The following is a 27,723-nucleotide window of genomic DNA, read 5'->3' as shown; positions in this document are numbered from 1 at the left end:
GAAGAAGGGGGATTGCTGCAGTATGGATTGTTTTGGATTAACTGACCTAGACTGCAGAGCACTATATTTATAACATCAAAATTGTCTCTGCGATGAGCTATCAAGGGGGCACAGTAAAAGTGACACACATTCTTGAGATCTACTTACATATATGCATGGGCAGCTTTTTACTGCTTTCCACCTGATTACAGAGCAGTGGCTTGGGCAATGTTACTCTAGTTACAAATATAGCAACTTAAGCTGCAGTTTTTGGTGAAACAAGTTTGCTGTTGAAAGAGCTGAAAATTCCCTCCCTTCAAAAGGAGAGAGCAATTAATGTGACACTAATTGTTTCAGTTGTAGCTTTTCCCACTTGGGAACAGGCTGGAGCTTGCTACAGTAGATGCTAGGCTCCTGCACTAATAGCAACAAAAAGGACAAGGTGAACTGATTCATACATTGTGCATATAGCCCACCTAAAGGGCTCAAAACAGCTAGATACAGACCTAAGCACAAATCCATAAGCAGGAAACTGGTTTTGTTTTAATTGAGGCAGTATTGGGCCCTTTTATTTTAGTGTGTCTGTGCCTATTGTCTCCTTTCCCCTGTTTGAGAGTCCATGCAACAGAGACTGCGTGACCAGCTATATACCAAGAACCAGTGCATGCAGGAGCAGCTGGGGGAAATAGGCTCGCCTACAACCTCTTTCCCTTCCTCTCCGCAATCTAGCATGAAAGAAAGGGGCAGGGGGAAGAGTAAGATGAGTAGCAGGAAGTATAGCATATGGGGTTGAGGAAGGAGACAGGAGAAGCAGCCCGAAGTCAACATTGGACCAGTAACACAAACCTGCCACTGGCTCTTTTTGAGGCACCAGCACTGAGTGCTCAGTCCATGGCATAAAACAGAAAAAGGTACTTGAATAGAGTGTACTCCTGTACGATTACTGCAATTTCACACTGGCCTTCTCCTGGGCAAGAGGAATTATTTGCCTGCTTTAGCTATTTGGAATGATGCAGTTACAAACTGCTCCCTTTGATTCTCCTGCTTTTTCCCCCTCTCTCCCCCTCCCACCTGTGCAAGCACTTCTACTTGCAGGAGTCTAACTGCCTTTCCTTAAAATAGAGGCTCCATCACTAACAGTAATGAAAAAGACACTATTAATGTAAAAACAACCCAGTTATAGATATACAATGGGAAGAAATCTGTATATGCACAATGCCCCCATTAGTTAGATTTTACATGACTGCAGCACATGGTGTGGGTATAGCACACCTACACCAGAGCACACTTCAAATGAATGCACTGGGTTTTTTTAAATAAAACCAAAGCCTACTGACCTGAATACACTTAACAGGAAGCTGCTATCTTCCTTCTTTGCAGTATTAGGTTACCATAGTTTAAGAGTAATTGGGGTACATGCAAAAGCATCTTGCAAGAACTGTATTAAAAAGAGATTGAGTGGCACACACTACTGCTACACCAGCCCTACAGAAGAAAAATGGTAAAGTGCTTCGGTTTAACTGAAGCCCAAGGCCGTTCCTGCACCCTGATTCATGCAAGTCCACTAGAACCATTCTAGCACCTTGAACAGCTACAGAATACTGGGGAGGGTTTCCCTAATTCCAGCATACCGGTACAAGCCCTCCAGCAGCAAGAAGTGCTAAAATCAAAATTGATTAGCACACATTTGTAAAGGGAGGGTGAATGTTTCATAGTTACAAAAAAAGCTGGTTGGGTAAGGCCTCATTGGAACTTGGTTGATCACAATAGATGTATAGCGTTAGGGCTAGGATACAGTAGCATACTTAAAGTGGAGAGTATCACTGTGTTTGTAGTACAGGGTCAGTACTCTAAACACAAGCTCAACTGTCACAGTTTAAGCTCATTTTAACTCTTAGGACAGATAAGCTATTTGAGGCATCCACTGAAAGTCAAAAATAGCATGTATGTTTAAAAACAGTTCCTCATGAATTAGCAACATGCAAGTTGGGATTAATTCAGCACAAGAAAGGATATATATATGTATATACACCGGTACGGTTTGGAGAGCTATTATGAAATATTACCCTCTGCCACAGAAAAGCAGTACAGTTTCAGTCAGTTACTGGATTAGGATAATTGCATGGCACATGTAAAGAGTTCACTCATAACAGAAGGAAGGCTTAGGCTAAGAGATCAATTCCATAGGAAAACGCTGAAGAGCAGTATCCTCTAGCACAGGGGTGGCCAGCCTGAGAAGGAGCCAGAATTTACCAATATACATTGCCAAAGAGCCACAGTAATACATCAGCAGCCCCCCCATCAGCTTCCCCACCCCACTCCCAGGGCCTCCCACCCACCGGCAGCTCCACCCATCAGTGCCTCTCCCTCCCTCCCCGCACCTCCTGATCAGCTGTTTCGTGGCATGCAGGAGGCTCGGAGTGGGGGAGAGAAGCGAGGGCACTGCAAGGGAGGGGGCAGGAAGGGAGTGGAGTGGGGCAGGGCCTGTGGCAGAGCCAGGGTTGAACAGTGAGCACCCCCCAGCACATTGGAAAGTTGGCACCTGTAGCTCCATCCCCGGAGTCAAGAAGCCACATAACTTCTGAAGAGCTGCATGTGGCTCCGGAGCCACAGGTTGGCCACCCCTGCTCTAGCCCAAGTCATCTTTAAATAAAAGGATAGTTGACAAGGAGACCTTGCTTCTAGGGAAGCCCTTTCCAACAGATTAGCAGTCAAAGCTAATAAACACTCTTGCATCATTGAATCTGCTTCCAGGATTGAAATAAGTATTGATATCCATGGTTTTCATACATTAAAAATACTTTATTTTACATTCATTCAGATCTTCAATAAGTTATGTCTAGCACCAAAGTAACATTTTTGGAAGGGCTGAGGAATTCAGAAACTACAAAGTGTAAATGCAGAAGAACTGATTTATACAATGTTTAGTTGAATCATACGAGTGCCTAGAAGTCTGATTCTTTTAGTTATCCATCACATGGGCTTCAGAATATTGCTTCAATTAAACCCACTAAGAGTTGTGCCAGAGCACCTTAGAAGTATAAAAGTGATGTAGATTTAAAAAACTACTAAATGAAAGTTATTTATGCAGGTGAGGTTCCAGAATACTGAATGTATGGTGATGGTATGGCACCCAGATAACAGGGTTTACAAATTGAAAAGAAGAACCAACCACCTAATCCAGTACCAGGCTTGAAAACAGAGACAGCTTGAGAACATCTTTCCCCTTTCCATGTAAGTAGGGCATGGAAACTTATCACATTTTGTAGTATCTGAACTTGTGCATGCACAAAAGGATACACACGACAAGTGGAGGTGGTTCTCATAGCTGTTGAGCACATTGCAGTCATTTATACTGCAAACAAAAATGTGGGACTGACAGTTTTGTCTTAAGCATCTTACAACAAGCCATTTACAGTTATGACAAACAAAGCCTTACACAGCTGGGGACGTAGTCCTTGCCTTTCTGAAGAGACTTAAAATACCAAGCTCAAAAGAAAAAGGCACTATAGATTCCCTTGGAAATGCTGGCTTTTGTACTAATATTCTTCTCTTATTAGGACTCACTGTTAACATTGTTTTGGTAATGCTGGATACATTGACAATTAAGAACACTCAGAATTCCATGTGTAGAATTCACTCTGCAGCTTGAAAGAATATTACACGGTTTGGTGATTACTTCTCTGTCCACTGCATAAAATATCAAAACAAGTGTTACGACATTCTGAATGCTCAATTTTTTTTTTCTAGTTATCTTAATAAATCTTCAAGTCCCAATTTTTCAGAGTGCCTGCATTCCAAACATATCAAGTTAGCTTACTGTTAAGAGACCTTTCCAAACAGGGATGCTCTAAGGAAGGAAAGCCAGCAAGAACACAGGGAACAAGGAATTAAAAAACATAAAATCCAGAAAACCCTATATAGCACATAGTTCCCTGCATTTTACAAGAATATCAACTGTAACCAATTTTTTTTTATTTGATACATTCAGGTAAGGTACTTGTAACAATAAAAATTCTGCTTTAGTTCTTCAGATTCTTTCCCTGCTTCAATTAAAAATCTGATACATAGGATTAATGTTTTATGGATCAGATACTTCTTTTTGTATGCTCGAGTTAGGGAGAGAAACTTGTGCTTGTTGCAAGCACTAAACTTGGACTGTAGCCCTTTAACAATAATTAAAAAAAAAAAAACAAAAAAAAACCCCCACCACCCACACCTTTTCCCCCAAAGCTACCTACGAGGTTGGTATGTCACATTTTCAGTGAAATATCACATTATTTGTACTGAAGTAGACCAAGTAGCAAATTAAGATTTTTGCTGCCATTTGCAATAAATTTGTCTCAACATATTTTAAGCAAAATATGTGCAATGGGTAACATGTAATGGCTTGATTTAGTTTCATATTTTTTAATGAGCAGGGGACTTTAGCTGCAAGTCTGAAGTAGCTCCCATGTTTTTACGTCAGTGGTTTGTACATCAGTATTAGATGAAAATGTACATTAACAACTGACCAGATTCAGAAGAACATTACATTTCGCTGGACCAGTTAAGCCCCCCCATGCCCAGAGTAGGGGCAGGGAACTCTGTGACTACTGAATTATCGGTCTGCAACAGGAGTTTCCTACAGGATCTATGCCAGCACAGACCCTGGAGTAATCTGCCTAAGTGGCAATTCAGTGTGAAAATAAGTTTTTAAGAATCTGCTCCATGAGGGAAGTGACTGGAAGCAACTTATCCACCATATTCCATGTCCCTGTCCCATCCTGTTGGCTCACCTCCTCTTGCATTTTCTATATGTGCTCACATCACTCTACCACAATACAGGTCCTTGTTACTGAGTAAAGAGTGCTGGAAGCTAAGCACTATTCACAAAAATGCTCACTTCAAGTGTTCTGTACTTCAAAGCTCAGAATTTTTGTAAGTTTCATTTGGCTACCAGCACCATGAAGAGAGAGTGATACAAGACAGGCTCCACCAAATGAATGCTTCCATCTCCCACCCCAAAACAAGCAAGTGTTGCACTAATAACCCTTTTGTCCAACAGCAGAGAGTATAACAACTAGCCTTGGGCTACTGGATTTGAATATATCAAAGTAAGAACATATCCGTTCCAATAATGTTCCAAAAGAGATGAAATCTGATCCACCTCATTCTGCAATGAATATTTAGCGGCAAATCCTTTATCTTAAAGTACTTAACTTTAAGATCACACAAGAAGTTACAGTTTGGTATTTTCCATGATCCAATGTAAGAGCATCCTTTTGGACAGAGGATTGTAAATACTCATGTTTTACAGGGAAAAATCCTAGCTTTGGGGAGGCAGAGAAAGTAACAGAGTCATTTGGCCCACGATGAACCATTTATTCACATTGACTCAGCTTTCAAATCAGACGAGTTTCATGAAGCATCCCTAGATATCCAACCACTTTCTGTTAGGAAGTTTAAAATCCTTTTCTTTAGTACCTTGTCCAAATAACTGGGAAGGCGACTTTTTGAGGGAATACCCTGTCTTTTTTGGAGATGGTCTTTAATAATTATAGTTTTCACAGTCACATAACGTGCCGGACTCAGATTTAGAGAGCTACAGAGCACCTTTTCTCTGTCTGATAAGAGTTCAAAGCCAGGCAGATTTTCAATTGCAGCAAATTCCCCATCCTTACCATCTTCCTTTCCTCTCTTGGAATTGGCTATATTTTTATTCTCCTTCCTCTTCTCCCGTTTATGTCTAGCTGCCTCATATTCTGCTGACTCTTCCATTTTGGTGATTCCATTTCGACGGTACCGCTGCAGTTCTCGAATCTTTGCTCGAAGTACCCTCTCCTTGTGCATGTTTTCAAAGAAGTCTTCAAACTCCTTACAAGACATGAATTGATAGAGAGGCCTCAGTTTTAACCTCAACTCCTTTTCTTCTTTTGTGATCTTCCGTTTTGGAGTTTTTTCCTTGTCCTTTTTATCCTTCCCAAGAAAGGCAGGTACCAGATTATAATCTCGTGCAATGTTTTTCCTCCGTTGCCTCTCCTTAAGTTTTCTTACATACATATCAACGTGAGCTCTTTTTAATTCTATTTCCACATCATCATCATCATAGTTCACTGAAAGACCACTGATCAGAGTCTCAGCATCCTGGTCATACTCAATCTCATAGTCATCTCGAAGTGGCATATATCCCAACTGCTGCTGTTCCGCCACTGATATGTCCAAAGGAGGGAGGGGTGTGGTCAGGCTAGGAGAAAGTGGGCCACCACTAGGACAAGTGTGATCTGTCACTCTGTTAGGTATAGTGTCAGGGATGCAGGCTTTTCCAAGGTTGCCATGGATATACATGCTTACATAGTGTTCCATCACTTCCTGGGGAGTTCGGGATGCTCCAACATGAGCAGCCATATCCTCCTAGAAGGAGAAAATTAAGGAAATTAGTGATGGCTTGACTTATTAGCTCAGTTCTAAAAATACACCCAATTATTAGGGATAACCTCTCATGTTTTCCCCACACATCAACCTGAAATATCTTTGTTTTTCTAGCAATATTTAGGTTAACCATTCTACTGTGCATTCACAGAGTCTTCTTCTGGTCCAGTATAAAGTCCACCCCACCTATAATATCTCTTTATTCCACCAAGATGTTTCCTCGATCTAGCTAGATTTCTAGAAGGTATACAGATGCGAACAGCACCTCAGTGACTAAGCTCTAAGACAGATGCTACTAATGAGTATTAACATAGCAAGCTACATCAGTTTCTCAGTGAATCTCAAGACACCACCAGGATCTACATGAGCACCATCTGGAAGTGACATCCTCAGGGCCACTGCCAAATATAGGCCTTTCATGTCTCAATATCAAGTGCACCTTGACAGTATTGTAGCGTCCCTGAAATCTAGCAAAAAGTAGAGTAATTCCACTGGTTGAATCATATGTCAAAATTCTCTGGGGAACAAAAGTTAACACATTTCTTTGCAGAATATAAGAGGATCAAACAATCCTATTTATTCAACAGCTTGCTTGGCACATAGTGTAGGAAAAATAAGTGGCAATCATTCAACTCATAAAAGTTGTTTCCATGATTCAGGTCCTCCCTCCCAACAGAGTTTCATACCCTCTTCACTCCAACATTTTACAGAAGGGGAAAAAGATTGCAACACTGAAACTGTATACATTTAAACAAATGAGAGGCCTAAGTCTAGTACCCTAGTCATGTGTGTATGTGGTTGTTTAACTAGAGAAACATGGAGGAAGAAGAGGGAAAACTCTAAACAAAATTTTAAAAAGTATTTTGTCCTGCAGAAGTTGGTAGCAATTTTTCTAAGAAAATTTAGAAGCAAAATTCAGTTCTATGAATATTTATTGTGCCAATATTTTAATGATTATTTAATTCAATAATTAAACTATGAAATAGAGATATTTAGTTCTTTAAATGTAATTCTTAATGCAGCCTTAGCCATGTAGTCAAAACTGATGCCTTCATATCTAATTTTGCTCATTTGGAAGTGGAAGTTCAATATTTGGATCATATTTCCCATTCCCCCCCCCCCCTTTTTTTTTTTTTAAATACACAGTACACAGGTGAGAAAGATTAGTGCTTGCACATCTCTGCAAGAATAGTTTGTTAGGTAACAAAAGGCCACAGCCATCATAATAAGAAGTGTATTTAATGAGATTAGGTTTTATTAAGCAGTAAGAATTTCAAAAAGAAAAAAAAGACTTGCCCTCATATTTATGAAAAAAATGGGATGTGGAGTAGGGCACTAAACAGTACGAGCTTGGATGAGTTGAGGTATCTTGCTGTCTTTCTGAAGAAAAGCCCTGTTTCAAGCAATTATCAACATAAATGGTGATTGAGTCAGCTTCCTATATTGTACCAAAACAAAGAAAATTTTGTTAGTGTAGATTAAAAAGGATGAGTGTGTGAGACCTGAGAGTTGTGACATAATGGAGTGAAAAACATAAATACAATGAAGACAGGTGTGATGAGAATAGGGAACAAAGGAGTAAACAGAGTCAAATCTGCAATGAAACTGGGATGGGAAATTGTGTAAAAAGGGAAATCTTTACTGTTCTTTTTTAGATGACAGATTCTGTTGTAAGTCTTTGGGGAAGCACTTCCTTTACTAGAATCCCCCCTGCACATACTAAGTTATTGTGCAATCTGTGGGGTTCTTTGGTTACTATTTCTACACACACACCTATGGACTATGACACAGGTACGGGGGTGGGGGTGGGGAGGGGGGGGGAGGCAGGGTGTCAGACATAAAACTTGATTGACCCTTTCTGAAAACCATGTTGTTGATGGGTCAGTTTTAGATTAAAAACAAAAATAAAGCCCCAAGGTTTCACAAAAGCTTTTTATTAAGAAAGTATTCTTAATTTAGCTATTTAATAGAGCCTTTGACTTTAGACACTCACCTGCAGTGTTTGTATCTCAAGTACTATATACAATGCCACAGGGGACAAGAATATTTCAAAAATGATGTTATTCATACCCTGCATACTATCCTAAAATAAACAGATGTTTGTGTCAACATGATCAACAGTTAATGCTAACTTCAAAAGTGTCATAACATTTCAATGTTATCTTCTTGAGAAGAAGGAAGAAGTTGCCATCTCCATGTTACCATTTTGGCTCCTGCAGACTCAGTAAGACAGCTCAGCATCATTTTGTGCAGGTTTTCTTCACAGATGTAATAACCAGAAATTGAACATTCCCCCGGACACTCCCTTAAGTGGAAACCTTAAGTTGGACCAAGACTGTTGGTCTGGTCATGACCAGAAAGTTGTTGTATGGGCCATCACTAGCCAGAGACTCAATTCAACACCTATGCATGGGACCCAGAAAGTGACTGACTAGATACACCACAGAGAAGTGAAGTTTGTCCAGCAGCAGCATAAACAGCACTAGCAAGTCTGATGGTGTGGAAAGTGGTCAGGTTTCAGTGACCGCAGGTATAACGAGCAACAAGAGGACAGAGTTTCTATTTTAAAGACTTGTGAATTTTACCCAGACCATGGAGCGCGCCTGAGCGGAAAGGAGCAGCTGGGGAGGGGGGGCTAGCTGCCAGCACCTAGACGCCGTACAGCTGACACGCTGTACAGGAGGTGGATGGGCAGGGGGGAAATGGGCAGGGGGCGGGGGGTACGGCTGGATCAGCCCCCTGGGGAGCTGTGGGCCCGCTTCGCGGAGCGGGGGACGATAGAAACGGCACATCACAGTCGGAGGAGCCCCACTGAGGAGCGGTCCCAGGTCCCGAAGCAGCGTTAACCTCCCCCTGACGCACCGACTCAGAGACCGGCTCCCTGACAAGCCCACGGCATGACGGGCCAGCGCAATGCTCGGCCCTGAGGCTGCCAGGCCGGGCAGGGAAAGGGGCTCTGAGCTCCGCGTCCCCCTGCGCTGCCCGGCGGCCGCTCGCTTACCCAGTTGCCGAAGCCGAACTGCTCGATCGCGTCCAGCAGCAGCTGCTCCTCCCGGCTGCTCCAGCCGCCCTCGGCCTCGGCCCCCCAGAGGGTGAAGCGGCCGCCGTCCACCAGCTGGTAGCCGTGCCATCGGCGGTGCGGCCCGATCTCGGCGCCTGCCGAAAAGCAGTCTGGGCAGAGCTCGATGTCGGCGCACTCGGTGCAACGGAAACGGAGCGAGCTCACCTCAGCCAGACAGTACACGCAGTACTTCTTCCCCAGTTCCGCCATCTTACCCCGCCCGCCGCGCCGCACTACGCACGCGCGGCACCGCCCACACCCAGGGACGGCCAATGGCAACGCGCCCAAGGGGCGGGGACCCGTAGTGGGAGCCCAATAGAGCCAAACAATCTGACACGCCCCTCGTAATTGAACCAATAGGGTGAGGGCGATGAGGCGTGGCGAAAACCCAAGGACCAATAGAATTCGAGGCTCTGGTTCCGTCCGCCTCCACTACAACCAATCAGGTAAGCGAGCCTAGGCAGCCCCTTCACTGAGTGGTCGACCAACAGTTTGGGGCGTCGGCACAGTGTCTCCGCAGGGAGGAGGCTACTCCTCCCATTGGCTGAACGAGTCCAGCCTTGTTGCCTTGACAACGGAGAAGACAGGTAAACAACGAAGCGAGTGGGGCTGAGACCGACGCGCCCGAATCAAGCCGTGGACCGGCCCGGTAGAGGGCCCAGCTGAGGGGATGGAGGAGGAGGCGGAGGCCGAGGCCCCGGTGCACCCCGGGGAGTCCCCTGTGGAGGCAGAGGGCCCGGGGCCCGTCGCGGAGGAGCAGGCGGCCGGAGAGGAGAGGCCGGAGGAGGCCGGGGGCGAGAGCCCCCTTGAGAAGCCGTCGGGGGAAGAGGCTGCCGCGGAGGAGGGGGCGGCAGAGCCTGAACACAGGGCGGGCACGGAGCCTCCTTCCCCGGCCGCTGAGGGAAGCCCCGAGGCAGAGGCGGGAGCCGCCCCAGAGGCGCCCACCAGCGCTAGCTTCACGGAGGGCGAGGCCGAGGAGCCGCCCCCGCTGCAGGTGGGGGAAGTGCTAAGCCCCCAGGAGAGCTGGGGGGAGGGGCGGCCCAGCCTGCCCCTGCTGGAGCTGGGCAGCCCCACCGACGAGGAGGAGGAGGAGGAAGAGGAAGGGGAGGAGGAGGCGGCGGCGGCGGAGCAGCGGCGGCGCGCGGAGCTGACCGAGCAGTACCGGCTCCTGCTGGCCGAGCGCGAGCGCACGCGCCAGTACAACGGGCACCTGCAGTTCAAGCTGTACGAGCTCTTCCGCAAGAAGGGCGAGGAGCCGCCCCGCGCGGAGCTGGAGGAGCTGGTCTCCGACAAGGAGCAGCGCTACACCCGCTACCTGGCCATGCTGGAGGAGCTGAGGAGCCAGCTGGCCCAGCAGCGGGCATGGTACCAGCTCCAGCTAGACGACCTGGAGCAGCGCTGCACGGAGAAGCTGGACCAGGTGAACGCCGACTGGCTCGCCTTCCAGGCCTGCAAGAAGGAAGTGACCCTCTTCACCCTGGGGCGCCAGCTGGGGGGGAAGGAAGCTGCCATTAAGGAGGTGGAGCACATCCAAGCCAAGGAGCAGCGTAAAGAGAACGAGATGAGTGAGGTGAGGCCACCCCTAACATGGGACTTGTGCTTCCAGAGCAGCGTCCATGAACCCTATGGGATGTGGGACCACAGCTAGCATCACATTAGAGTACCTACCCTTTTAATGTAGATATCTTCAACTTTGGGCCAGATTTGTAAAAGCAGTTAGGCACCTACAAATGAAGGAGCCACTTTTGAAAATCCTACTTGGTATCTAGCCCCTGCTAAAAATCAGTGGAAGATGCTTCAGGGATTATGTCATTTATACTTAGACTTGACAAAGCACAAAGAAGGCCTATCCTGATAGAGAGGTGGATTAGAAACGCTAATAAATCTTTCCTGGTCTCTCATTTCTACCATTCTAGGTCCGCCTGGAAAACATCAAGCTGCAGCATAAGATTGAAAAGCTTGAAGCAAGCCTGAAAGCTCAAGAGGAGCTGGCAGAAGGACTGCACCTGATAGACTTTGAGCAGCTGAAGATAGAGAACCAGACCTACAATGAGAAAATTGAGGAGCGCAATGAAGAGCTTCTCAAGCTCCGGAACAAGATCACTAATACAGTGCAAGTCCTGACCCAGCTCAAAGAAAAACTCCAGTTTGTAGAAGCTCAGAATCAAGACCAAAGGGCCCAGCTGATGGAGACTGAGACACTGGTGGCCCAGAAAAGAGAGATTCTGACCAAAACCAAACAGGCTAGGGATAGTTTACGGGTACACAACTTGAAGTTGCGACAGAAGTGTGGGCTTCTCGGAAGTGAGGCACTGCTGCAGGACTTTGAGAACAAGGTGGATGCTGCTGAAGTACTAAGTCAGCGGCTGGAGATGCTGAAACGTCACCATGCTGGACTCACCCTTACTTGCAAAGCCGTAAAGAAAAAAATCAAGGAAGCAAAATCCTTTCTACCAGGATGAGGATTTTGGAGAAAGTGAGGTTAAAAGACAGAAAAACAAAAATTGAGCACTTAAATTGGTTTATTTGTCTCTGAAATTGTTTTTCATTTACAGGCTTGGAATATAGTAAAAGGGTGAAATAGTCTCAATTTCACATCTAATGAAAACTTTGTTTCCAAAGTTTTAATGTTATACATTCCATCAGGAGACTGCCATGAAGTTCTGCCTTTTTCAATGGTTCATGAAGAAACCAAGCATATTTGGCTATTTACTCTATCATATTGATATTTTAAGTATGCATTTAAAACACACACACACACTGGCACTATTCTAATCGCTGGCAGCATCACCCTCTGGTGTAAGCAAAAAACTGCAAGTCAAATACCCTCAGATTCCAGTCCTGGTTCTGCCACTAACTCACTGTGTGGCCTTGGCAGTCTGTTCCCCCGAACTCTAAAGTAGGTGTACTTACCAACCTGTGTCTCAGACATGTTTTGAGGATTATATCTTCAGAGAGTTTTACAAAAATTAAAGTGATATATATAGATTGTAAATAATACAATTTATCAGGAGCTTTAGTATTAATACATAGCAATTGTCTTGTATTTATATGCAGAATACAGTGTACAGGTGTTAACTAACCTAATTATCCTCAAGCTACGGTTGGTGAAGCACCAGTGATCTGCAGGGTTTTCCTTATTGGTCCACAGAATTAAACATTTTGACAGCCAAGCAGCAGAGAGTTGAAAGGGAGATCCATGAAAAGTTCTCTTATGAAGATGTTCACAGAATGAAAGAGCTGCAGAACTATGGATGCTAATGAATCCTTAAATCATTGCTGCGAGGGAGTTAACTTATTGGCCACTGGTGGATGAAAAATGCTTGCAGAGGGCAGAGCTGGAGAGGGCTCTCTCAGCCCACTCGTAGCATGCACTGGTCTAGTAAGTAATGAGTGGCTAGTGACTGACCTTTTTCTGGTTTCTAAAGCTAGAAGAAATGTCTCTACAACAGTGAAATGATGTGGGTCAGAACAGTGGCAGGGGGTTATAACTTCAGTACTTAAAGAGCAAGATGACACGTAGTAGTTTTAACACTGGTATTTACATACTAAGGCAATAGATACCTTAGACCAGGGGGCGGGCAAACTTTTTGGCCTGAGGGCCACATCAGTTTTCTGAAATTGTATGGAGGGCCGGTTAGGGGAGGCTGTGCCTCCCAAACAGCCAGGCGTGACCCGGCCCCCTCAGCCTATTCGACCCCCCTGCTTCTCACCCCGACAGGCCCCCACCGGGACTCCTGCCCCATCCAACCCCCCCTGTTCCCTGTCGGCCCCCCAGGAACCCTACCCAATCCAACCCCCCTTCTCCTTCCTGACTGCCCCCCTGGGACCCCTACCCCCATTCAACCCCCATTTCCTGTCCTCTGACTGCCCCGACCCCTATCCACACCCCCGACCACCACCCCAAACTCCCCTGCCCTCGATCCAACATCCCCCCCCCCGCTCTCTGCCCCCTTACCGCACTGCCTGGAGCACCAGTGGCTGGCAATGCAACAGCCGTGCTGCCCACAGCACCAGGATAGGCAGCCGTGCTGCTTAGCTGGACCAAGCCACGCCACCACGTAGCACAGAGCGCTGGGTCAGGCCGTGGCTCTGCAGCTGCGCGGCCCGGCAAGAGCTCGCAGCCCCGCTGCCCAGAGCATTGCACCGGCGGCACAGTGAGCTGAGGCTGTAGGGGAGAGGGGACAGTGGGGAAGGGGCCAGGGGCTAGCCTCCCAGACTGGGAGCTCAGGGGCCGGGCAGGAGGGTCCCACAGGCCGGATGTGGCTTGTGGGCCATAGTTTGCCCACCTCTGCCTTAGACATACTTTCCATAGAGATCCAAATCTCTCCTAACCCCAATAAGTCATGGTGGTTCATCTGTGGACTTAGTACAGATCCTAAACTGCACAAGTTGATGCAATAAGCATCATTAGACATATCAGTCTCAAGGTCTGCACATGTTCAACATACATCTGAGAAATGACAGCATCATGAGGTTCTAATTACAAAATGAACAACAAATATTCTTGCCTTCTCAGTAAGTCCAGTGCACTAGATCTTGGCTAGAATCAGCAAACAAACTTATTCTGAGTTTTCTTAGCTAAGATATATAAAAGAGTAGATTAAAAAGCATTAAGTTTCTAAAAATGTTTACAACTATTTTTTTCTAAGTGATCTCTGAAGTAGCCTTTCTGAATCACCTCAACACTGGGAAAAAGAATTGATACCACACTAAAAAATTGTCAGTTGGGAGGGAGGAATTGTGATCATAATGGAAAGCTGGTCATTTTATTACTGAGAGCATAAAAGCTTGGTCTACTGTCCTGGAAAGATGATAGTCTGAAAACAATCCTGCACAGGCTTGGAACAGATTAGATGCCACAGTATATGTTTTTCCATCTCTCTAATTAGTTTGATTGGTGATTTTTTAATTTTTTTTTTGCAAAATGGTTTAAAAGTCACAGCAAAACAATTCAACTGTACTAAACACCCCATTTTTATGTCAATTGGTTTTTGGTGCTCTACTAAATCTCCAGTAGTGATGAGAGACTACAAAATAGGTTGACTAATTGGGGCAAAACACCACTACCCAATTTAATCTCTTCTAGACACTAGCCAGCACATGGAGACATATTCCAATAAATATAGTGGCCAACATCTTAAGTGAAAAAGGGAAATAATTTATTTATAAAACCCTGTTTCTTTCAGGTTAAGCCCCGTTACTCAGGCTAATAGGTAAGCTCTTCTCCAGCTAAAATTTTAAGTTAGAGATGTCCTGTTGTGCAGTAGAGCATCTATTTGGTTTCCTACTCAATTGTTTTGGTAAAGATATACGGTCATATGAATAATAGACTCCCTGTAACAGAATTACACGCTATCTACTTGAGCCTCAGTTTGATGATCAAGTTACAGTTCTCTCTCACCATAAAACAAGCTTCATAAATGCCATCTTCCGTTGTACTTACTACTCCAAAGGAGCAGTATCTATTATTCCTACTTTTTGGTGTATGTTCCAAAGCCCTACCAGTGTAGTTGGATTTCCTTTAAATAGTCATAAAACCATAAGAACGGCCATACTGGGTTAGACCAAAGGTCCATCAAGCTCAGTATCCTTTCCTCTGACAGTCCCAATGAGTCTTCTTACAGTTTGTTCCTTTGGTCTTAAGCCTCAAGTAAAAGAAAGGGTCATATAAGCCATTTTCTTTTAAGACTATTAAGCAGCAAGGGCTAACATTCCTTTCACTTTCAGGTACATATGGCCTGGGGGAGGAGAGGCTAGTAAGCATGGAAAAGAAGCTCCTCAGGATGGAGGTTTGACTCAGATAGGGGAAGAATGTAGGGAGCAAATGCACTATGCAGCAGTTAAAAAACAAACATTCACTTAATCTTATGCAACTTCCTTGGGATTTTGTTTTCTCATTGTGTCCCAATGTTGTGGGAACAAACAATTACCACTCTGGTCTTCCAAAGCCCTTCCTCCTGAGGAAAATGATTAGAATTTGAAACTGTAACCAGGGGTCGGCAATGTGTCTGTACATGGACACAAGTGTCCATGGTAAAAATTTTGAGGTCCGTGGGGGTGCTCACCTCAGGCAGCTCCCCACAAGCGTCTCCCCCCCATGCTGTTGCTGGCGGAGGCGCAGCCAGGCGCCTCTGCAGGCACGCTGCCTCCATGTCCCTCCCCCCGCCCCACCCGCAAGCACTGACTTTGCAGCTCCCAGCCCATTGGCCAGGAACCATGGCCACTGGGAGCTTCGGGGGCAGTGCCTGTGGAGAGGGTAGCACGCAGAGCCACCTGGCCGTGCCTCCGTGTTGGAGCTGGAGAGGGGACTGGGAGCTGCTTGAGGGAAGAGCTTCCTGGAGTGTGCACCACTGACCCCCTCCCACAACCCAACCCTCTGCCCCAGCCCTGATCCCACTCCTGCCCTACAAACCCCTCATCCCCTGCCCCACCCCAGAGCCTGCACCCCCAGCTGGAGCTCTCATCCCCCCCAATCTCCTGCTCTAGCCCAGAGCCCACTCCCATCCTCTGAACCCCTCATTTCTGGCCCCACCCTGGAACCTGCACCCCCAGCGCAGAGCCCATACACCCCCTCCCACACTCCAACCTCCTGCCTCAGCCCAGAGCCCCTTCCCACCCCCCGCCAATGTCTGTCACTAAGTCTGGTAATTTTGTCAAGTGTCCGTCGTGCTAAATGGTGGTGCTGACCCCTGACTGTAACATGAGACTCAGGAGATCCATGGACCCTTTGTTCCCTTCCTATGGGAAAGTACAATATGGCACCATACAAGAACTGTTAAACCTGAAAATCCCTTTCTTTGTAAACCTTATGTACCAGTATGTGCTAGCTGAAAAAAAAGGAAGCAATTCCAAATATTTTCAAGCAGACTGGATTATAGCAGTCAGAACAGGGAAGGGAACACAAACAGTTTTAAAAAAAAGAATACACTATGAAATTGTAGCATATGCAAAGTTGGGTTTCTGGTTCATTCATTGAATGGAGTCAGGAAGAGGAGTTGATTCCTTATCAACAGGTTGGGTATTGGTATATAAACTCAGGAACTTTGGCCTGGATTACACTGTAATTGACACAGTGTGATCTAGGTAACTTTACATGACTTTAATAAAACCATATTTACAGTTCAAAAAAGTTCATTTGATACACTTACCTAAACAAAAATTGATAATTGTACATAAAAACAAACATATACAGAGAGTGTCAATAGTTCTTTACATATTGTTCTAGTATTTAAAACATTCAAAAATAGAAGCCATTATAAAGTACCTTTCAAAATGAAATTCTTTACTAAATGATACATTTTGACTATTACTGATTGAAGATGCAAAATATTTTGTTTTACTGTAAAGTGCAGGTTGCACAAAATCCCAAACCAGGTTGCAGTCTTCCTAGTTTCTCTTATTTGCTGCATGTAAAGTGAAAGTTGCAGACTTCTAAATTATTGCAGCATTTTCATTTTTTTAAACCCGTTGGGAGGAAAAAAGAACAGCTCTCTGTTTTGATGGAGAATAGGGAAATCTCAATGCATCATGTTACACGTATCCCTGAACAATAAAATCAAGATGGCAAAATCTGGTATGCAATCCCTGAATTTAATTATGAAAACCTTCCTTAATAGCTAATTAAGATATTTGGTATGCTGTCAGAAAATTAAAAAGCTATAGTGGCAAGTAATCCTATTCCATTATACATCTCAACAGCATTATCAAAATTCAAGCGTATTTTCAAATCAAGTATACTGAAAAGTTTAAACTGCATCTTTAGGCAGGTGAAAAGTTTTCCCAAATACAGGGTTTTATTTTAAAACAAACTGTGCAAAGCTCCTTATTGCATTGCTTTTCTTCATTACTTAAAGAACATACCTTTATGTACACAAATAAATCAATTAGAAAATATATACATCTAAGAAAACACAAAACAAAAAAATCAATCACAGAACAAAATAATTACATCTGCAAGTAACAAACAGTGCACAAGTGCTGCAGCAGGCCTTTTTCCACAACCAAGCCCATTTTCAGTGTTAACATTAAACATCCGATTAGATGGGGAGCAAAATGAGACCGACTGGGGATGGCTGCTAAATATCCAGTGGCAAACATTGTATTCCAATAAGGTAGGTGAACCGTGTTCTGACACTTGGTTTAAAAGGACCTACAAATTAAGTTGTAATGAAGACTAAGTTACAGTTTCAAAGCCAGCTACAGTACCATCTAACTGGATGTATACCGAGGATAAAGTTGGTCTACATAAATACGTAATGTATAGTATGTAAATGTATAGTGCAAATGTTCTGGATGTTAGGCCTCTATACACCTTCACAAAAAAGGCATATCTGTGATATTAAAAAGATAATGTAGATCAAAAGGTACCGACTTTCCAACTTTCTATTGCACTTCATAGCATCTACAATGTCAATACCAGTCATGAAAGGACCAAAGCTAAGCAATTTCTGATGAAAGAAAGGAAATGCCATTCTGATGCCTGGACATTTACCTTCACTAGAATTTTTACTATGCTGCCAGTTACTGAAGAAATTAATGGCCAGCACCAGAAATAAGCTAAGTAGCTAATTATGGTAGGTATACAAAGTGCGGAAGGGGAAGAGAGGCCAAAGAGGTAACAGACTTACAAGCTGCATTTGTATTACATTCTCTTTGAAGTGACAGAATCCTGAAGCACTTATTTAGAAAAATCATTGTTGCATTTGAGTCTTTTTAAAGATTATGGTCAAAATGCCACTTAAGGAAAATATATTACTTCACTAATGGATAGTATTTTGCATGTATCCTATAGACATTTTACATTATATGCTGTATGTGCTTGGAATTCAATAGTGTGTGCAAGTATACTTCCACTTTTATTTCAGTTGTGTTAGTTCAGGTTCTCTCTCATCTATACTTGTGTTTCAGACAACATTAGAGCAGCCAGCATAAAGACAGACTGAAGGGTGATTGTGAACATAAGATCCAAAGCTAAAGAGGATTCAGAAATTCCCATTTACAGCTATCAAATGCATATTGCTTCAGTTATTTTCCCTTTTCAGTGTTGAAATTCATATGATTTATAAAGCAATTTATCCCACGCAGTTTTTTGTATAGTGTACAATGTAAATCATGGACACTTATGATTTACAATCAAACATTCAGTTGATGAAGGCAGAGAAAATTTTAGCTGTATAATGGAAATATGCAACTGCAGTTTGCCATCTGCGTAACTTGCTCAAGCGCAGTACCATGTGGTACAGGCTGGTCTTAAAAACACCATTATCCTCAAAAAGAACTAGATCAATGGATGAATTTTACTCATCCCTTTAGGGAATTACCATTTCTTGACACTTTCCCCAGCAAACCTCACTTGCTAATTACCATTTACTAGCATCTTACTTCTGTTCAATAGGGGCATGGGAGTGAGCCAATGGGAAATAATGCTATAGTAATACTACAGATCATCCCTTGGAGAGTTTAGTATCCAGTGGGATTAATGTGGCACTTTCCCAATGCATCTATATTGGGAAACACTGTTGCAATGCAGGTTGAAAACGGACTCTGTTGCTGTACTGCTAGTCTGACTCCTCCCTCCCTAGTTTTTAAGTGTATTTTCTACTTACCATGGTGTTTTTGTTTGGTCTTTGTTTTCAGTTAATGGGATGGAATGTAGTTCTATTTTACTTTAACAGTCTCTTTGGTAAATGAGGCCTATAGCTTTTAAAAATAGGGGACATTTCTAAGAAAGTGATCCTTACCTCACTTAACTATAAACTCCAGCACCAGTTACTGAACAGGTTCTCCAAATCCACCTACTCTTATGCATGTATATTCTGGTTAAGAATCAAACTGGGGAGTAGCTTTCAAAGCAACTCACACTGTTACCAATTACCAGTATTTAAAAATACTTATACTGAAATTAAAAAAAGGCAAGCTTAAAATTGCCTGGTTTCATTGCCTTCGTTAAAAGTGCAGAATGTATAATGCTGTCCACAGCAAACACTCATTCTAGTACGCTTCTTAAGGCTAAGCCTTGGTTTTGTTACTTAAAAAGTTTTTCTTTTACATTTTTTTCTTTAAGGCCAATTCCAGTGCTAAACAAAACTCAAAACAACACACTTATTTGCAGCTCTACGTATGGAGTTCATCCTGACATACATTTGCCACTTCAGATTCTTTTCCCTTGAATGTCCATTTGAGGCAACCATAGTTTCAGTGTTTGAGTGAAGGGCTTCCTCTTTCCACTTCCCGGTTGTCTTTCTGCAGTGCAACCAGTACCTAGACATTTCAAAAAGGGAGTTGAGAGGAAGAAAAAACACACAATTAAGTTAAAAATATACTTTAACACATGTTTGGTTACAGTGCACCAACAAGCTATTGCATGGTTTTCAAAAAAGTTTCAAACTTTGAAAGAACCTCTACACTAAATGGGAGGTCTGAAACACAGCTAACATGACAAGACTTTGGGGCATTCTGCCATGTGGGCACTGTGTCACTTTTCCATCCCATTTGACAAGGTACAAAATCTAAGGTGAGGAGAAAAAACCAAAACCATACACCACGAAGCCTAGAGGTTGGGTTCTCTACTCTGCCACGCTTATAGGAGAACATCTCCTTCTGCCACCAGAAATTGCCTGAGAAAAAACATAATACCAAATGAATCTTAACTGCCTGAGACTGTAGTGAATAAATGTTATGTTAGGTGATGACAGTGGTTGCAGTAACTATCAAAGAAGAGGACTGAGTTACTGGGTTTCAAAGGAAGATCTCAAATGGCACTGCACTGATTTGCTTGTCTTGGTCAAGGCACTGAAGTGAACACATGTATAGCTTGTAGCCTGGACACTCGAAACAAAGGGTACGTCTACACTTACCGGAGGGTCCGGCAGCAGGCAATCGATGTTCTGGGATCGATTTATCGCGTCTGGTTTAGACGCGATAAATCGATCCCGGATCGATCCCGGAAGTGCTCGCCGTCGACGCCGGTACTCCAGCTCGGCGAGAGGAGTATGTGGCATCGACGGGGGAGCCTGCCTGCCGCGTCTGGACCCGCGGTAAGTTCGGACTAAGGTACTTCGAATTCAGCTACGTTATTAACGTAGCTGAATTTGCGTACCTTAGTCCGAAGTGGGGGCTTAGTGGGGACCAGGCCAAACATTTGTTGCAGGACACAACTGTTTGTGGTCTACCCTAGGGCTCAGCCAAGGTGGTCTCTACATTTTCATACTTCAGCGCACAAAGAAATGCAGCTACCAGTAAGCAGCTTCTTTCTCTGCAGAAGTATGGGCAGAAAGCCAAATTTGCTTTGCCATATTTGACCACTATTTGGCTGAGGTTATGACTGGGGATCCTAGTTTTCAGTGATAAAACAACGAAATTATCTGATAAAAATCAAACATACATACAAATATGTGTTTTCCTGCGATTAAAATGAAACGCTGAACTTTAGTTTCCCTACCCACCATATATATACGTATCAGTTGAACCGGTTTTATTGATATATTTACAATTTTAAGCACGTTTGAAGCCTGTCAGTGCCAATCATTATGATAAAATAAAATTAACAGAATAATCCAATCACAGTGCCTTGTTTCTTTATTGTTGTCGATGGCCCTACTGATTTAAGCTTTGTTTTCATTTCTTTTCATTCAGTTTATGTTTAGCGCTTTCCATATGTTCTACAATTGTCTGCCTTTGAATGTAATCTACAGCCCTGCTGCATACAGTACAGAACAGCCTATTACCATCAGCGTGAAATTTGTCCTTGCCAATCTCAATGACATGGTCTTTAAGGGTGACAAAAGTTTTCAGCATCTTTTCAGAATTTAATTACTCACATCTAGAGGCTGAAGTGGAATTTAAGATGCGTTAAAACACAAACCCCTATATGCTGTTGAATAACCTCTATATGCCGAAGCAGTTTATTGAAGTATGCTTAGTTTAAAGCACATTCAAAAATCAACCACAAGAGAGGGAGGTTGCATGCATTGAATAAGTGACATTGATACTTTCAGTAAAATTTAGTTAATAGTAAAGATGTTTTTATTTTTTCACAAAACATAAAAACTAAAGATTCTCTGTAAAAAATGCAAATTCCAGGTTTTCTGGGGCAACTGGATTTCTAGGCTCCCTGTTAATTACAACAGTTTGGCAACAGAGTACTGATGGAGTGGAGAAAAAAAATTCATACAGGATTCAGTTGTCTCATCTTTTCCCACAAACCAAACCAATTTTTTTTTTTAAATATGAAGTTGTAATACTGAACTTCTATGTCTGAGGTTTTTTTAGCCTCCTTTGCAATTAATAGGAGAAAAATCCTGCACGCTGCCACTATTCAAGCTTGGATCCACCAGAATTTTAGCGTAACGAGGATTGATCCAACTCCTGATTCCCAGAGGGGAAACGTTCAGGACAACCAGCCTTTTCACTAAACGTTCACCTGCCAGCATTATAAAGTGATCTACAAGCCTACCAAACCATAAATATACTCCGCTGCACTGTTATGCATTTTCTCAGGCATTGCCAAATGCTCCTTCATTTGTTATACAAAGGAGACAAACAAATAAGTTCTCTTTACCTGAGCCCACTTTTTGTTTCTACTTTGCATCTGAATCGCAGCAATAGATGTGAAGAATTCTTCTGAAGGCAAGTCCTCTGGTAACTTTGTTAGGAACTGGGCTATGTGAATAAAGTCCATTTTGGTCAAAATATCTTCAAAAAGTCTTAATATTCCCAAGGCTGTACGGAATAGGAACTCCTCTCCATCCCGGCAGAACACATCCCAGACACGACATGCAAGGTCTAGTGGCAAAGACTTGCTGTACAATGTGAATATCCTGAAAACAGAGGAAAATCTTTAGGGTTAGGATGTAAGAAAAAAATTTAAGCAGCAGCACAGAGGTACACAAGTCTTAAATAACAGCTGAACAACAGTTTGTTAGTGATCAGATACTGGAAAGTTCATTTATATTTGGTATAAATATATACACTGTTTCACAGAAAGTATAATTTAGATTGCAAAGCTATTCAAAATGTGCTAGGTGATGTACATACCTATAGGAAGACCTAGTTCTTTTCCCTAATGGGCATAAAATCCGTAAAGAGAAAGAATGGGGGGGGAAAGGTATGTAATATACAGAACAGCTTGAATGACATTAGGCATGTCTTATATATTAAGTTTCCCCACTGCACTCCCCCGCCCAAACTCCTTTTGTCTTTTCCCATGCTAATTTCCAGTTTAAATTCCAGGGATCTTATGCCATGCATCTCCCAACATTTGATCCTGCTCCCCTCCATATAGATGAGTAGTTCTCTCAGGATATACAAGTGAAATAGGTGGCTTATTTAGTTTGTTCCAGCTGCCATGGAAGAAGTAGATCTTCAGGTAGGATTTGTGTAAGGAGAGAGTAGTGGAGCTTTGATATCCAGCTCGGAGGAAGATGATGAAGAAGGTGTGGCAATGGTCGCAGGAGAAACAGACAAATTGAGCAACAGGACTGACATAGCTGGTGGAACACAAGGGTGGGAAAGTTCTGGTAATGAGATAAGAAGGTAGGGGAACAGTGTTTAATCTTGAGGGTGATCACGGGAAGCTTGAATTTAATGGAACAGAGAAGGGGAAGCAGAAGCAGCTGGTAGGATTAAAAAAAAAAAAGACAGACATAGGGCCAGGAAGATTACTTTAGAGACTGTATCTTGAATAGGGCCTGGAGGGGGCAAAATGCGTGTTGAGGTGGCCAGAGAGGAAACCGTTCTAGTAATCATGATGGGAGATGAGGGTTTCAACAACAGCTTTAGCGGTGTGGCCACAGCTAAGATTGAATCTTACTAACATTGTGTAAGAAGAATCTGCAAGATTTGGACACAGCAAGGGTGTGTGCTGAAGGGAGAAAGAGGAATTGAAGATTTACACCCCCACCCCCACACACACTCCCCTGAGTCCAGGCCTGACTGACCAGGAGAATTATTGTATTCAACAGTGACAGAAAAAGGGAGTGGGGAGAATTTTGGAAGAAAGGTCAGTTCAGGCTACCCTGAATTTAACAAGATGGCAAGATACTCAGTGGGGAATGGATGAAGCAAGAGGCAAATGTGTCAATCACAGGCAAAAGATGGGGTAGTTCAAACTGTGTGAGTAGATGAATGTGCCAGAGAAAGGCTACAGAAACAACAGCCTAAGAGAGAACCTCCTCTTGGTTACTGAAACCACATTCTCACTAGCCTCCAAGGGCCCACAGGTCCCCTGAATTGCCCAAAATATTGACTTTATTACAGTATGAAGTGAAGTGGAGTGGAGTGATACTCCAACTCCTTCGTTCACTCCTCTTTGTTCTGGAAGACAAATCTGTTTTGATTAACACTAGTAGCATCATAGTAGTGACCAAATTTCAGCGTAGAGTCACTGGCATCCCACTGTACAATATTAGACTATAGATAACTAAACAAGTAATTCATATTGTATCATTACTAATTCCAGCTTCTAACTATACCTCTGCACTGAGAGTGTGGCTACAGCCATACTGCAAGTACATTTTCTAGCATTCTGAATCATCACAGTTAGTGTTCCTATAGATTGGAGGTTGCCCTCAGGTTCAGAAAGTGCTGCTGCTTCGCATTCTGGAGCAGGAGCCTCTCTGAAGAGACGGAGGAGCCATTCCCCATTGAGTGCACAGGGGAAAAGGTTGCATAAGACTGATTGCCATCACATACAGCCCCCAGCTAAAACCTCTCCAGCGCATTATCCACGATCTACAACCTATCCTGGAAAATGATCCCTCACTCTCACAGACCTTGGGAGGCAGTCCAGTCCTCGCTTACAGACAACCCCCCAACCTGAAGCAAATATTCACCAGCAACTACACACCACACCACAGAAACACCAACCCAGGAACCAATCCCTGTAGCAAACCTCGTTGCCTACTCTGTCCCCATATCTACTCTGGCGACACCATCAGAGGACCCAACCACATCAGCCACACCATCAAGGGCTCATTCACCTGCACATCCACTAATGTTATATATGCCATCATGTGCCAGCAATGCCCCTCTGCCATGTACATTGGCCAAACCGGACAGTCTCTACGCAAAAGAATAAATGGACACAAATCGGACATCAGGAATGGTAACATACATAAGCCAGTAAGTGAACACTTCAATCTCCCTGGTCATTCTATTACAGATTTAAAAGTCACTATCATTGAACAAAAAAACTTCAGAAACAGACTTCAAAGAGAAACAGCAGAACTAAAATTCATTTGCAAATTCAACACCATTAATCTGGGCTTGAATAGGGACTGGGAGTGGCTGGCTCATTACAGAAGCAGCTTTTCCTCTCCTGGAATTGACACCTCCTCATCTATTATTGGGAGTGGACTACATCCACCCTGATTGAACTGGCCCTGTCAACACTGGTTCTCCACTTGCGAAGTAACTCCCTGCTCTCCATGTGTCAGTATATAATGCCTGCATCTGTAACTTTCACTCTATGCATCCAAAGAAGTGAGGTTTTTACCCACGAAAGCTTATGCCCAAATAAATCTGTTAGTCTTTAAGGTGCCACCAGTCTCCTTGTTGTTTTTGTAGATACAGACTAACACGGCTACCCCCTGATACATAAGACTGATTGACTCTTTCGCCTCCCCCAGGAAGAGCGTGGATCAGCACGTGGTTAGTGCTAGCATGGGGGGTGGTGCCTATAACTGCTCACTGGTACCAAGTAGGGAGGTTACAGACCCTGTACCATCAACTCTGGTTCTGGCACCAGGGCCTCCGTTGAGTCCTGTACCAATGAGGGCGATGCTGACACCGTTTCCATGTTGGTGGCATACCAGGTGGCTACAGACGTCCTCTACCTTTCCATCCTGACTTCCTTTGGCCCAGGACTTTGCCAGGCTAGCATCGCTGGCTGGATGGGCCACTGAATCCCTTGGGTCTGTCAGCACCGCACCCTGATGTTCCCCTTCCACAGTCCGTGGAACAAGGGCAGGTACCAGGCTTGATGCAAGGGACCTCGGTGCCAGGAAACTCGTTAGCACTGCAGATGTTACCTTGGCAGCTTTCACCGCCCTACACTTTGGCACCATCAGCTGCTCCAGTACCGCTGATTACTTGGAGGTTGACACTGCCTCGGTCACTTGGTGCCAGTGGTACCACTTCCATCATTGGCACCAGTCCCTGCCTTGTTCTGGGCGACAGATGAGTTAGACTGATTACTTACTCCTTCAGGACTGGCCCCACCTTTATCCCAGAAACCCGAGGCTCCTCAACATCAAGGTCGGGGTCTTCCTCCTCCTGCTATCCATCGTCCGCTCCACATCGGGGACCATTTACAGAGTACTACAGGCACCAGCACTTATCTTGCAGTCGGGCAGGGGCACCTATTGGCCACCCACAGCCTATCCTTACCAGTGACCTCCACGGAATCCATGGGATGCTGCTCAGTCACAGAGGTTGCACTCTAAGGCGAGATTGCTGGGCAGATCGGTGATGGGAACTGTGGACCAGTGAGGCACCAGTGAGCCTTTCCTGTGCAGAGCCCATGGAGCTGCCTCTTCCAGCTCCGCTAGTCCAGGAATGGGAGCCAGACTTGGCAAAGTTAACCACCCCTTCTTCGTACCAGACAATACAGCAGTGCCTAGTTCTTCCTGTTTTCCAATGCTAAAGGATTTCAAGGGCTATAAGGACATTTTGCGGCACATGGCTGCTTCACTGGGCATTTAGGCGGAGTTCTTGCAGGAGAATACCCATAAGTTAGTGGATATCCTGCAGCTGTCTGTTCCTGGGACAGCAGCCATGCCTATCAATGATGCACTTCTAGAGCCTGAGAAAGGTCCTCAAGAGCATGTCGTGTTTGGTACCACATACTGTAAAGCACACAGAGAAACGCTATTTCATCCTGGTGAAAGATTTTGAGGGCTTCTACTTCCATCTGGGCCCAAACTCCATACCTATAACCACAGTGAATGACAGGCCGTGGCAAGGCAGGTTTAAGTCCACTCTTAAGAAGAAAGTGTGACACTACACCCCATATTCATCATGGCGGTATGATTATGTCATAAAATGTAGTATCTTTATCTTTAGATTTTTATATATATAAAATATCCGTATAAATCCTTGGAGCTCTTGGAAAGCTGCTTTTTAAAAAATTTGGGGAAAAAATATTTTTTGAAATTCAAGTCATTTCAATTTTTGATTTCCTGTCTACTGAAACTGACAAGTATAACTAGTTGACACTAGGGGGAGCTAAAACAGCTGCAAACTTTAATGCCTTTTCTAGTCCCTTGGACATCACTCAGGGGAAAAATTAAATATGGAGGAATAAGATTAACTTGATTTTACTCTTGTAAATTTTCCTCTTTATTCCCTCTACTAAAGGGGCTATCTTTACATTTCATTCCATAAAATCCTATCTCTAGTAGACTTTCAATTGAAATGAAGTTACAAGTGTGACATTTATGAAAATATTTTAAGTATTAAGAGGAATTAGTATCAGTCTTTTTACAGATTTTGCTTTAAACTACGATTTAAACAGCCAATCCTCGTTCAGTTTCTGCTGCTCATGAGCAGCGTTGTGCTCTTGCAAACTTTATATAAAATGCATGATTTATGCACAAATTATTGTAGAAATCCTTTTATTAATAAAGTATGTTTAAATATTCATAATCTACAGGACAATCAAAAGGTGGATATAAGACTTTGTGAATCCTCATCTGTTTTTAGATGCCCATATATCAGTAGAAAGTGCTCTCTTCTCTCCCACTTGGGTTTACTCCTGTTAGATGCAGACCTTTCCAGTTTTCTTTTGTGTCACATTATCTCTTGCACATATACTACGATCCAGTTTGGATCAACGGTTACCAAAGACATCTGTGTGCTCTACTTGGAGTTAACCTTCAGGCTACCTGGAAACTTCAGCTAATACAAAAATATGGCTGTCTTCTTGCTTAACTAGATTTCTCACAAGAAGCATATCACACTTGACTTTGGAGACTGCACTGGCTTCCAATTCTTTTTCAAGTGAAATTCTAGATGTTAGCTAAGATTTATAAAACCCTTCATAGCAGGGGTTCTCAGACTTTTGTATTGGTGACCCCTTTCACATACCACGCCTCTGAGTGTGACCCCTCTTATAAATATATAAAAAAGTGTTTTTAATGTAACACCATTATAAATGCTGGAGGCAAAGCGGGGTTTGGGGTGGAGGCTGACAGCTTGTAACCCCCTCGCCCCCCATGTGATAACCTTGAGACCCCCCTGAGGGGTCCCAACCCCCCAGTTTGAGAACCCCT

At 43.7% G+C, this 27,723-nt stretch overlaps 3 protein-coding genes across 3 annotated transcripts in view; 1 reads left to right on the top strand and 2 right to left on the bottom strand.

Annotated features, from left to right (window-relative positions):
- Positions 1 to 5,379: 5,379 nt before the first annotated feature.
- Positions 5,380 to 9,661, bottom strand: TADA2B (transcriptional adaptor 2B). The gene is made up of 2 exons (XM_065405644.1): positions 9,392 to 9,661; positions 5,380 to 6,372 (listed from the first exon to the last, which is right to left on the bottom strand). The coding sequence occupies exons 1-2, from the start codon at positions 9,659 to 9,661 to the stop codon at positions 5,380 to 5,382; spliced, it is 1,263 nt and encodes a 420-aa protein (XP_065261716.1).
- A 460-nt stretch (positions 9,662 to 10,121) lies between these two features.
- On the top strand, positions 10,122 to 11,913 carry CFAP184 (cilia and flagella associated protein 184). The gene is made up of 2 exons (XM_065405739.1): positions 10,122 to 11,021; positions 11,368 to 11,913. The coding sequence occupies exons 1-2, from the start codon at positions 10,122 to 10,124 to the stop codon at positions 11,911 to 11,913; spliced, it is 1,446 nt and encodes a 481-aa protein (XP_065261811.1).
- A 7,676-nt stretch (positions 11,914 to 19,589) lies between these two features.
- The window catches only part of TBC1D14 (TBC1 domain family member 14), a 90,659-nt gene continuing 82,525 nt past the window's right edge, over positions 19,590 to 27,723 (bottom strand). The window contains exons 12-13 of the mRNA XM_065404894.1: positions 22,014 to 22,272; positions 19,590 to 19,714 (exon numbers count right to left, since the gene is read on the bottom strand). Coding sequence (XP_065260966.1) covers positions 19,649 to 19,714; positions 22,014 to 22,272 — 325 coding nt within the window. The 3' untranslated portion in view covers positions 19,590 to 19,648. The remainder of the gene's footprint in view (positions 19,715 to 22,013; positions 22,273 to 27,723) is intronic.

The sequence above is a fragment of the Emys orbicularis genome, chromosome 5 (assembly GCF_028017835.1).
Source record: "Emys orbicularis isolate rEmyOrb1 chromosome 5, rEmyOrb1.hap1, whole genome shotgun sequence".
Classification (NCBI taxonomy): Eukaryota; Metazoa; Chordata; order Testudines; family Emydidae; genus Emys; species Emys orbicularis.
Note: the sequence above shows the minus strand (reverse complement) of the source record. Positions and strands in the feature narration are given on the sequence as shown.

What these genes read in the sequence shown, in the direction of transcription:
- TADA2B (XM_065405644.1), bottom strand. Translation starts at nt 9,661, where the DNA reads ATGGCGGAACTGGGGAAGAAGTACTGCGTGTACTGTCTGGCTGAGGTG. An exon ending in AGTTCGGCTTCGGCAACTGG is followed by an intron (nt 6,373 to 9,391) that starts GTAAGCGAGCGG and finishes TTCTCCTTCTAG; the next exon opens with GAGGATATGGCTGCTCATGT.
- CFAP184 (XM_065405739.1), top strand. Translation starts at nt 10,122, where the DNA reads ATGGAGGAGGAGGCGGAGGCCGAGGCCCCGGTGCACCCCGGGGAGTCC. An exon ending in AAGAGAACGAGATGAGTGAG is followed by an intron (nt 11,022 to 11,367) that starts GTGAGGCCACCC and finishes CTACCATTCTAG; the next exon opens with GTCCGCCTGGAAAACATCAA.